Below are 11,945 nucleotides of genomic sequence, written 5' to 3' on the forward strand. Positions count from 1 at the left end.
GACGGCAGCTAAGAATTCGCATTAAAGAGAGAGGAATCCTCACGTTAAAGGACAATGACACGGTTGACATTTATTGATGTAATCTGCTTGTGTCACTCACATCGTAGCTGTAGTCTGTTTCGTCGTTTGTGACTGTGAGGTCAGCAAGGTCGCCCAAACCCAGGACGCTCTCCAACACGTCCTCCGATCCGCCCAGAAGGAAAGACTTCCCACCTCCAGTAGGAAACGGTAGCGGCTCCGCTGCAGACAGATGACGAGGAACTAAAACCTAGACCTTCTCCACTTTGTAACAATCACTCTTGACCTTTGACCTCTTGTGATTTCTATGAATCAGGCTATTACCCCACTCTGTCCCGTCTCCTGAGCTGCGAGCTTCTCCAGCTCCCTCTCCATCTTCTGCCGTTACCAGAAAGTCAAACTCCTTCAGAGCCTCCTCTGTGTCGGCATCATCCTCCGACGCCAAGCCCTCGTTTCCGACCTACAGGTAAAAATGTAGAAGAGAGAATTTGAAAAAGACCAAAAAAGACTCAGAAGAACAGCAGACACAAAATAATGGAAGGAAATCAGTGTGTGTGTGTGTGTGTGTGTGTGTGTGTGTACATGCCTTGCTCTTGTGTTTCTTCCCTCTCTGTTTTCCTGTGCTGATGTCATCTAGCAGGTCTCCTTCCTCATCCTCGTCTTCGTCACTGTCCTCTGCGTTCTCCAGAAAGTTGAAGGTCTCCAGAACATCACTTGGACTCCTGCATGCTCAAACAGTCATGTGTGAGTGTGACCTCCGACTCCAGATGACTGTGTGTGTGCTGTGTGTGTGCTGTGTGTGTGTGTTTGACGTCTCACCTCTTGTTGTCTCGCCGTCTCTCCGTCCCGTTGATCAGATGCTGCAGGTTCTTGTTCTCCACCGACCCGTTCTGCTCAGACCCTGAGAGACCGAGCAGAGAGCGTACTCTCTGTGTACGTACGTCCAGGATGGTGTCTGTGTAGCCCACTTCCTGTAGGTACCTTCACACACACGTACACACACAGATCTTCACTACAGAAGCAGGTACGACCAGCAGCGTTGTAGAAACAGAACAAGTCTCTACGTTAAATGATTGTTGTAGACGTCGCCTCCTTCTGGAATTATATGGGCATGATTAAATATGCTGCCAATTAAAACGCTGCTAGAGGAAGTTAAAAAAAATCCAAAAAAAAAATTCCATTGTAAAAATTTTACTTGACTGATCTGCACACAAGGAGGTCACATGCTGTGATCTTTACTGTGCACCTAAATCGCTGTCTTCCCAGTTCATTCTTTTTTTTGAGGCAAATACAAGTGAAGTGTACAGTGCAGCTCTGCAGAGCAGTAATGTGTAACAGTGTACATGATCAGCTCAGATCATTGTCCATTAATGCCTGGGGCAGAGGTCCCCAAAGGGCACCATAAAACTGTATGTGTGTGTTTGTTCTTACTGTCTGAGCAGCTGTCGGCCCTGTTTCCAGGTGAGCTGACTGTTGGCAGGAACAGCTGAGACCTCAGAGTCTTTGGTGTCTGAGGAACAGAAGTTGTTGGATCAGTCACTACAGACTGACCTGGGGTCAGGCATGAATGATCAATTTCAACTGTTATTTGAACATCTTTCATTATAAAGACAGAGACCTGACGTACCTGATTCAAAGCTGGGCATCTTCATGTCGCCTTGGTTCAACTCTGTTCCATATTTTAATTTGTGATATTTCGCCCTGAAGAAATCAGAAGAACAGAACTGTTATTGTCATTCGTTGTTGATTGAATATTGAGCTGAGCTGATCAGGATCAGACAGTCTTTGACATGATCGGTGCTGAGATCAGACAGTCTTTGACATGATCGGTGCAGAGTGGCTGGTTTATTGCTGGTTTGGCTGCAAAGTCATTCAGAACAACAAACTGAAACTTAAAACACCATCATCCAGGCAAACACAGCTGACATTTACCCCAGACGTAGCATTACCAGAGCGTTAGCTCAGTTTGATAGGGCATTTATGTGGTAGATAAAAAAGGAAACGTTTGTCAGTAAAAAACAAAAACACTGGTGACGAATGGTCAAGAAATATGGATTTGCCCTGCTTATGTGGGCAGTTATTACACCACTGAACTTATTGCTTAATAAAGATTAAAGTCACACTGGTATATGGACTTAGACTTTTTACTTTAGGACAAGGGAAACAAAGAAGCAATGCAGTGTTCATAGTTCACTAAGTCACTACAAAATAACATCAAATGCTGATGTTTTTGTTGTGTTACGCACATCTATTACACAAGTTTTATTATTTGTCAGAAAGTTGATTTCACAGGAATAATTTTCAGTTACTACCTCATTCCAGTCACCAAGTACTTTATTTTTGAAAGCTGTTGTACTGTGTGGGGTTTATGGAAAATGTTTGAATATATTACTTGTAATGAGTTTTTTTGATTATGCCGTCAATTATAGGAAATCAACATTGGAAAGCAAAAGTTGGTATTGGCAAGTCACACTTCCTGAAACAATCTGTAATCAGAATTGGCCAAAATCATTGTAAATGGTGGCGCATCTCAAATTACACATCACGTCTGCTTTGCTGCTCATAAGTGACAGTGTGTTTTCTTACCTTTCCTGCTTTAGAGCATATTCTAACATCTTTATTCTTCTGACCAGGTCATTCTTCAGGTTCTCCTGACCTTTCCTCTCCCCCTGTAGAAACGCTATCCTGGCCTAAACACACAAACACACACCGAGTCACTCATCACAGCTCACCTCACACAGCATAGATATGAACAGGTTAGAACACGTGGAATTACAGGTCCACCCAGTTCCACTCCTGCTGATTACACTGTGGACTTAAACGTATGGTCTACAGACAGTTGGCTGAGCTGGAGGAGATGGAGGTGTTGAGATATGCACTGGGAGTGACCAGACAGACAGGACCAGAAATGACATAAGGTGGACATGAAGTTAGAGAGGGAAGGCTGAGAGGGCTTGGATATGAGCTGAGGAGAGAGAGTGGAGATACTGGAGGAAAGATGTTGGAGATGGAGCTGCCAGAAAACTGGGAAGACTAGTCCTGGTGTAGGGCAAGAAAATAGTTGGCCTAACAGTGGAGTAGACAGAGGACAGGGGAAAATGGAGGAAGATGAGCCGCTGTAAGAGGAGAAGAGGAATATCAATAAGACAGAGAAGACAAAAAAAATGGAGGAGGAATAAGAAGAGAAAATAGAAGGGTAAGTAGAAGCAAGAAAAATAAGAAGAGAAATAGGACAAGAAGGATGAGAAAAGGCAAAGGGAGGAGGAGGAAAAAAATGAATACTTGATTCTGAATCATCTTGTTGTGTTGGTGATGGAGTTTCCTGTCCTAGTCTGAGGTCGGCTGTGGTTCTTTAGGTTCTGTAGAACATGTGAAATTGAATCTTAACAACGTACTGAAAGTCTGTGAGGAGATCCAGCTAGTCTGGGACAAACTTGTAATGGTTTCAGTAGACCTGCTAATCCATTCAGATATTTAGTCAGGATCGACCGCACAATTTTCCATCCTCAGTCGTCTTCACCTCATCTTTGGAGCCTCATTTTTATTACCCTTTCACCCTCTTTCTCAAGGTCACAAAGAAACTATGACAACAAGTAGTTCTACAAGAACCTGAAGTTCCTGGAATCTGTCTTTTATTCTAATGTGTTTGGAGTGGGAACCAGAGACATCTTCATGTCCTTTTGTCTTCAGTCAATCTGTGTGCTGTCTGGTTCATCATCCCAGCCTCTCATTGACCGTCACTGTGTCAGATGTTCTTTTCACTCTGTCTGTCCGTGTCCTTACTAGTCAGATGTTCTTTTCACTCTGTCTGTCAGTGTCCATGTCTTTTTTCCATGTCTCTTCTCGTCTCAGCACCAGTCTCTGATGCCAGTGTCTTCTCTGCCTCTGTCGCTCACATCTACTCCTCTGCCTGTCCATCTGTCTGTCTTTGTCCTGTAGCCCGTCTCTCTCTTTATGTTTGGCAGCTGCTGTTGAAACCAAGCACTGTCAGAGACTCAGGGTTATTTTTACCAACACACACACTCCCAGAGCTGTCTGCCAGCGTATCCATAGCAACAGAGGGGGGGTTCCAAAGGTAAACTGGGGGAGAAGAGGCGGGGACTTCCTCTCATGCAGGTCACCATGACGACGAGAAATGAGAGGTTCTCTACAGACTGAGTGACAGAGAACTCGGCTCATGACATCACAGAGGGCTCTCACAAACCTTTGCTCTGATTGGCTGCGTCTTTGACTGACAGCCACAGCTCCACAACGAACCCCAAATCACTGACATGCCACAACATACACACACACAAATCTACAGGCAGCATGGATTCATGCAGCAGGCCTTCAACTGACAGGAAGGAAATTTAATCTAAAACATTCTGACACAGAAGGACAGTTAATGATCAGCAGAGACACTATTTAAGGAAAAGAAGTGTTCACCGAGGGGACGCCCTGGAGACACGAGATAAAAAAACTTATTACCCAAGGTCAGACAGGCGGGAAAACTAACTTTTGAAAATAAATGAATGAGTTTGAAATCATGATATCAATGTTTTCTAATGGTGAAGAATCAGGTTCAGCTGCTCCCTGCTCCAGTGGTCCTCAGCAGATCATCCTCAGGGGAACATTTGGCACTCCTGTTACTCTGAATGCCTTCTCTGACATAACCCTACTCATTTATCCAGGCCTGAGACTGGCACTAAGGCACTGGCACTGCGGATTAAATGTCTTGCCCATGCAAGCAGCTGGATTCAAACCCAGGATTTCTTTGTAAAGGTCCACCTCTCTTCCCACTGATCCACAGTCCCCAAATAAACCACTGACATATGTGTGTCCAGAAACAAGAGTATCATCTTTAGGAATTATCTTTTAATCCAGCGATGGGGCAAAGTGAGGGGTGGCAGAGTAAAAGCTAGAAAGTCCAACATTCTGTCCGACTGCTGTAGTACTCGCTCGCTCACGTCGTCATCAACTCAAATCTAAACTGTGTGAAACTAAACAGCAAATGGTGAGAGTTTGTTATGAATGGATCGACAGCCTGGCGTCTTCTGATGTCCAAGCATGAATGCTGAGGACCGTGTGTCCCAGGCTGAAGACAGTGAGCAGCTCCAGCTCTCCTGTCTCTGTGCACCTGGCACACATGAATCATGGGAGCTGAGGTGATGTCACAACAAAAGACTGATGATTATGACCAAAAGGCCACTCTGTGTGTGTGTGTGTTTGAGGGTGAAATCACCGACCCAGTTTTACCAGGATGAGAGATCATGGTCCTGGCTGATGGTTGGAGGGGGATTTTGGGTGGTCTTTATGGCTCCAGAACAACTCCACCATTAACACACACACACACACACACTTTAGTCTTCACTGAGAAACGCCAAGTAAACAAAATCCATCACATGGTCTGAACCATCTCTCCTTCACTGTGCCATACTCTCAGAGAGAGTGAGTGAGTGTGTGTGTGTGTTTGAGTTATTTCAGGATCGTCTACATTTAGCGTCCAGCTGGACTGGACCTGTCAGAGCAGGGCCCACTAGGCCAGAACTCCTAATAACAGCCGGGCGTAGCAGAGAAATACCCTCTTTATCAAACACCCACAAGCATCTCTAAAATGACCTTTGACCTTTTGGCTACAATGCAGGTATGAAGAAAAGTGGTGTCTTAGTCATTTTAAATGTGTAACTTGACAGACGTCCAGGACAACATGGAGAAGTGTTTTCATCAAAACACCTGCTCTGTGGATTGTTATTCATGGTAACAATGTCCATATTGTCCAAACACTTACAATAATACAAACAATGTCCATATTGTCCAAACACTTATAATACATACAGGTACATGCAGCCAAACAATGTTTTAGGTCACATCATCTGGGTGAACCCCAGACATTATGTTATTGGGTTTTGTTATTGGAGGAAAAAACAATAACAATTCTTAGGGATAAGATACTTAGAATTACTGTACATACTTGTGCTAATATCTGACCAATATTATTGGTCATCTGATAATATCCTACATCTCTATGATTTATACTACATGAATTCAATTTGGTAGAGCCTCAGGTACAATAAAGACTATTCTAGAGACAAGTGAAGAGAGCTCAGGTGTGTAGTCACTGCAAGAAGTTAAATTACATACACAGTTGTGATGAAACAGCCGAAGTGTTCGTTGCTCCTGTGTCACAGTGGGGTGAAATGAAGGAATGAGTTGTTATGTGTGTGTATATAAGTGTACTGCTTCTTCTCTTATTGTGTTTAAAGATTTATCTCCGAGGACCAAACCAAACCCACCCCCATCCCCATTTCCCCCAGGGCAGAAGCAAGCCAGGAAATGTAGATACAATAAAGGATGAAAACACTGAGGTTTGACAACACAACAAATGTTTCAATACCCAGTGACATCCAGTATGAACTGGCACAAATGCCATGTTTCCTGCAGCTACTCCAAAATAGAAGTCATAGGGATCCAGAGCTGTACAGATAGTGAGCTTATCTTTCATGTGCTGTATTTTTAGCCTCGTGTAATTGAATTAACCTTTACAGAGGAAGTCCTCTGAGAAAAAACAAAAACTCTTTTCAAGGTACATCTGGCCAAAAGAGTCTACCAGCCACCAGTCAATTTCAATGGCTGTCTAATGGATCCTTTACATCTTTGCTGCTGCATTGTATTGATTTATTTCACTTTTGACACCAAAAGCCAGATCTCAATTCTTTCCCTGCTCAAAATTCAGGCACTTTTTTAGTACTTTCCACATACCATTTTACTTTTCTAGTTACTTTACCGCTAAGACAAAAACACACCATAAAATGAGTCTGAACCCAGCCACATCAGAATAAACAGGCAGTTCCACATTGAAACAGCTGGCAACTGTACAGAGTGAAAATTGGACCTCTAACTATTCACAATCTCCTTTTCCTATCACTGAAACTCATTCAACTCAAACAGCACTCTCTAATTACACAAACAAATGCCTCCTCACTGCCCCAGTACAGCAAATCTATTTCTACATAACATGTTTGCTAGGAAAATTAGGTGCATCACTTTTCAAAACAAGAAATCTATCAAGTCGTCCAACACTCTGGACCAGGATTAGATCAATGACACTCTAATTTGAACATTCATGACGTAGCAGCAGAACATGTGATGGCTGGTTGTTCCTCAACCTGTGAGTCACAGGAATGTTGACACATTGGCATATGTAATTGTCTCTTATCAGGAACGTTGGCCGAGTCATGCTGGAGGCATCCAGGGTCACCGTCAGACAAGTCAGAGCACGGCATAGGCAGTCAGACTCACTCAGTACAATCACTCCAGGGTGTGTTGTGACGAACAAATGAAGTATTGCACCTTTCAGCAAGTGCATTTACACACTGCCGCTAATCAGTCAACACACAGAAGCTAACTTCTAACAAGTGCATTTACACACTGCCGCTAATCACAGAAGCTAACTTCTAACTTTTTGGATGGAGCACAACAATATTCGTTTTTTCTGATTTGAATGAAAACGTTATACCAGACATATATTTTTGTGAGGATGAATGTTGAATTATTCATTTTTTAAATATTAAAATTAAGGTTGAGCTAACAATTGTATGTTATCAAAAGAAACTTTATTGAACTGATTTAGCAGTGATTAACACTCTTTGAATTAAAAGGTGTTATCTAGACGATAAATAATCCTATCCGTTTCTGATGCTCTTATATTTATGTACTGTAGTAGTTAGGAGTAGTTTTGTCATATGTATATTTTGTCATGTTGCCTGAACTACAGTTAGGTGTAATTTAGCTAACTCTGCTAGCGTGACCAACCAAAATGGCGTGTGTTTGTGTGTACATTTGTGAGCTGGCGAACAGCAACGTGAACTTCTACTTAAGCAGTTAGGCCCAAACAAACTCAATTTGTGTGTATATGGCCATTAAATCACACTAATGCTAAATGCACAAACAGAAAACTCTACCGCTAACCATAGTCTTACGGCCATCTGCTCCCGGCGATGTCAGTGGGACGCTAACCTCTGGCTTTTGCATATATATCATTCTTCATATTGGCTAAAATGAACAAGATATGTAATAAATGCTGTAAAGAACATGCTCCGTTGTTGTTGTTGTGAATTGTTATGCTGCAGAGAGTTATGGCGACACCTCATCTCTGTTTTCGGTGTGTCTGATCATACTATGCTAGGATTAGCTAAGTGCTAACCTGGAGCTCGGCCCTCTCAACTTCCCAATGCGCTCTCTCCATCTCGAAGCGGGCCCACTCGTGTTGGATGTAGTGCAGGATGCCGGGGATTGTGTACTGCTGCTGGGGCCGGGGCAGGTCATCCGGTTGATGCGGGACCATGACTCCTCCACCGCTGCCTACCGTTCCTACTCCAAGTGGTGGATTAGAGCCGTTATTGTTCCCCAGCTGCTGCTGCGGCGGAGGCTGTCGTGCGGCGCCCGCTCCTCCTCCGCCGGGCTGCTCATCCATGTTTCTTCTTTCACTCCCTCTTTCTTTTTTTCACAAAAGTGGGAGGAAAGTCCCGAGCAGAAGAAACAGCAGCGGTGTTGGCCGACCACTAATTTATTTCCGTCTCTCTCGAGGCCCAGTGTCGCCGCCTCAGGTTTCTCCGCGGTGTGTAAGATGGTTTGCCCCGAGAGGGCTGTGCTGATAGCGTCTGACTGAGGACGCAGAGTCTCTGTTCGAGTGCGTGTGTGCGGGCTCTAACCGACCGCCATTACTGCTCTCTCTATGGATTCGACGATCGCTGGGGGAGAACCCGGCCGCGCTGCATGATGGGACACATCATCCCGATTACTTTCCCCTGTCATTGGACATTACGTGACGTTCACGTACCGGGATAAACAGTAGAAAACTCAATTTCCTCGATCTCATGCCACACATTTCCCATGTTTGATCAAGACGAGCGATTTAAAACCTTTGCCGCCCCTCAGTGGCACAATACTGGAACAGCACAGTTAACCGCCGGGATCTTAAAGCAATAAAGTAAATGTTTCGTTGCATATTCATAATCAATTCATTCACCAAAACTGTTAGATGATAGAATTACAAACCCCTTTAAGAATATTTGTTGAAATTGTATTTTTATTACGTAATGCCATCTTACGTATATACACATATATTTGCTTTGTTTTTATCTTTTTTGACTAAGCTGTATCTTAGGTACAAAAACAATATAACGTAAACTATTATTAAAGGAAAATTGTTTGTTTTTAGTTAATAATGGGACTTATGTACTCGAAAATTCTTAAAAAATAAAAACGAGACATAAAAACAAAAGCACTTGTGGAAAATTAAAAAGACAAAATAACTCGTAGTTATTTTGTTTTGAAAATTTTGAGTAATATATTAATCTTTTATAATCTTTTATATTATATATTTTCTTATAATTACCTTATAGTTTCTTAGTCGTACTTAAAGTTATTTACGTGGTTGTGCTTTAGAATTTATATAAAATAATATATGCTCTATATTTCTCAGTGTCATTTCATATTTGGTTTATTCATTTTAATACGCTAAGATCGTCTGTTTTAAATACTTGTTACGACTTTTGAAGGCGCCTGTGAATGCGTCACCGGTGCAGTAACTGCGCGTGCGTGAAATTGCTAAAACTCCTGTTACCTTGTTTTTCTTTTGTAAACGGAAACATAACGTTTATTTAGAACTTATTTACGCTGGTTTTAGATTAATATTCTCACCCAGCTTACGAAATAGCAGGCTGCTAAATCTGTGGTTATATAAATGGAGGTACACTTGTTTTAGGTAGTGTATTTTGTAAGTAAGCTAACAGCTGTTAGCTTCAAATTAGCATGCTGTTTGTTTTTAGGTTCTTTACAGACACGGAATCTAGGTGAGTGGCCAATCTTTATTACTGTTATATCACACCCAATTTAAAACAATGTTTTGAACTGAGTTATGTATAATATATTCAATGTCAAATTGTGTTATTGGAATTTTCCATAACCGATTATCGGGTTCCAGAAAAATCCTTACAATGATTTTTCAATTGTCAGACCAGGGCTTGGATTTTAGTCAATGCTTGCCCTAATACAATTTTTCAAACGTAAGACTTTAATAAAATAATAAAAATAATAATTAAAATATTAAACATAACCGTGTTAAGTGATGCCCGTAAAGGTGTATGAACTATCCGTCCAACTGTTTATTTGTGTTGCAGAGGATGATAAAGTTTTTGTTGATGGTGAACCGTCAAGGTCAGACCAGATTGTCCAGATATTATCAACCCGTGGAGCTGACTAAGAGGGCAGCCCTCGAGGCCGATGTGGTGCGCTTCTGTCTGAGCCGAAACAAGGAGCAGGTATCAAAATAGTGAAACGATTTTAAAAAAATAAAAATAAACAAAAAGCACTTATACACACATACCAAATATGGTGCAGACTCTTATTCACCTGTCCGCTATTTTCTGCCCTGGTGTTTTCAGTGTTCCTTTGTAGAATACAAAGACTTCCGTCTCATCTATCGTCAGTATGCTGCTCTGTACATCGTGGTTGGGGTCACAGATGCAGAAGTGAGTCGTCAACACACTTGGTGTATTTGTTGATTTATTATTAAATAACGCAAAGGTGGACAGTGTGCTTGATAATGTGGTCCACCACCTGTCTCATCAGAATGAGCTGTCCATCTACGAGCTGGTCCACAACTTTGTTGAAGTTTTGGATAAATATTTCAGCAGAGTGGTGAGTGTAGAGACACGGCAAATCCTCTGACTTGTGGATTTTAAAAAAAGCATTCTTCTTTAAGTGTGTTTGTTTCTCCACAGAGTGAACTGGATGTATCCTTTATCAACATGCTGATGTCATGCTGTGGTTAAAGATTTTAAATATACGGTGTCCTGTAAACTGGAGCATTGAGTATCAGATGTTTTTTCCCCCCAAAGTGTATTTCTCAGATCCAGTGGAAAAGTATGTTTTAAACATTGCTGTAGTTACTTTATTTTGTCATGTTATATTTTTCCTTTAATAACAAGCCTACAGATTATGTTCAATCTGGATCGAGTCCACATCATTTTGGATGAGATTATTCAGAACGGACACATCGTAGAAACAAACAAGAGCCGCATCCTGGCCCCACTCACTGCACTGGACAAGATGGCTGACGGCTGAAGACCACCGCGTTGAAGAAGACTCATTTTGTTTGTTTTTTAATTAAAGTTTTCACACTTTAGAAATGTGTTCTGCTCAAAACTGTAAATAAATGTTTAAAAACAACTTGACCATTGTGAAATTTTGTCAGTCTCTCTAAGAAGCAAAAAGAGGACAATTATTAATTAATAATTATTATTAATGACACTATTATATATTATATGTATTTAATATAATTAAATAATAATTTATTTAAAAATAAGTTGTGTAAATACGATATTAGAAAAGACTACCGCTATTTTTAAGATGGGCTTTTTTGTCGCCGACACCGGAGGTAAAAGTAAAGTTGAGGAGGAGGAACGACAGGACAATCATCTTTCCTTCATACTTTTTAGACATTTTAATGATTTTTTTTGTAGCGTTCACATTTGAAAATATGTGTTTAACCTCAAACTGTTAAATAAATGTTTATAATATACAAAGAAAATACAGGAGAGCAAGAGGGCGAGCGACGTCTTTTTCATGTCTCTGCAGCGATGATGTCACTCTGAACTTTGACCCCTACAGGCCTCAAACAAACAACCCACACACGCACACAGAGAAAAAAACTCAAAAAAGCAAAAGAAATAAAAGGAAAGCGGAGAAAGGTCAAATGAGCACACGCTCAGGTGAGGAGGAGGAGGAAAAAGATGGAGAGGAGGAGACAGCAGGGTTTCTATTTCATGTATTGTTGATGGCTCCTTCTTCTCCTCCTCCTGTCAGTCCTCCTCTGATCAACCGACTGTGGTCAGCTGATGCAGCGGTCAATCACGCAGCAGCATTTGGTGGCAGCGGCGGTGACA

General features: G+C 41.7%; 2 protein-coding genes across 2 annotated transcripts in view; one reads left to right on the top strand and one right to left on the bottom strand.

Moving 5' to 3' along the window:
* Positions 1-8,989, bottom strand: part of strn3 (striatin, calmodulin binding protein 3) — a 13,182-nt gene extending 4,193 nt beyond the window's left edge. Inside the window, 8 exon segments of the mRNA XM_025055659.1 lie at positions 1-240; positions 343-478; positions 605-740; positions 838-999; positions 1,450-1,528; positions 1,646-1,719; positions 2,605-2,708; positions 8,201-8,989. The exon segment at positions 1-240 is cut by the window's left edge and continues 160 nt beyond it. Of these exon segments, the coding sequence (XP_024911427.1) occupies positions 1-240; positions 343-478; positions 605-740; positions 838-999; positions 1,450-1,528; positions 1,646-1,719; positions 2,605-2,708; positions 8,201-8,470 (1,201 nt within the window). The 5' untranslated portion in view covers positions 8,471-8,989.
* Positions 8,990-9,566: 577 nt separating this feature from the next.
* On the top strand, positions 9,567-11,229 carry ap4s1 (adaptor related protein complex 4 subunit sigma 1). Its single transcript, XM_008314725.3, has 6 exons — positions 9,567-9,851; positions 10,179-10,319; positions 10,443-10,529; positions 10,630-10,698; positions 10,782-10,793; positions 10,996-11,229. Exons 2-6 carry the CDS (start codon positions 10,182-10,184, stop codon positions 11,122-11,124), a joined length of 435 nt encoding a protein of 144 aa, XP_008312947.1. The 5' UTR covers positions 9,567-9,851; positions 10,179-10,181; the 3' UTR covers positions 11,125-11,229.
* Positions 11,230-11,945: the final 716 nt, after the last annotated feature.

This window comes from Cynoglossus semilaevis, chromosome 1, assembly GCF_000523025.1.
Source record: "Cynoglossus semilaevis isolate Cse_v1.0 chromosome 1, Cse_v1.0, whole genome shotgun sequence".
NCBI lineage: Eukaryota > Metazoa > Chordata > Actinopteri > Pleuronectiformes > Cynoglossidae > Cynoglossus > Cynoglossus semilaevis.

What these genes read in the sequence shown, in the direction of transcription:
- ap4s1 (XM_008314725.3), top strand. Translation starts at nt 10,182, where the DNA reads ATGATAAAGTTTTTGTTGATGGTGAACCGTCAAGGTCAGACCAGATTG. An exon ending in TGAGCCGAAACAAGGAGCAG is followed by an intron (nt 10,320 to 10,442) that starts GTATCAAAATAG and finishes TGGTGTTTTCAG; the next exon opens with TGTTCCTTTGTAGAATACAA. An exon ending in TTGGGGTCACAGATGCAGAA is followed by an intron (nt 10,530 to 10,629) that starts GTGAGTCGTCAA and finishes CTGTCTCATCAG; the next exon opens with AATGAGCTGTCCATCTACGA.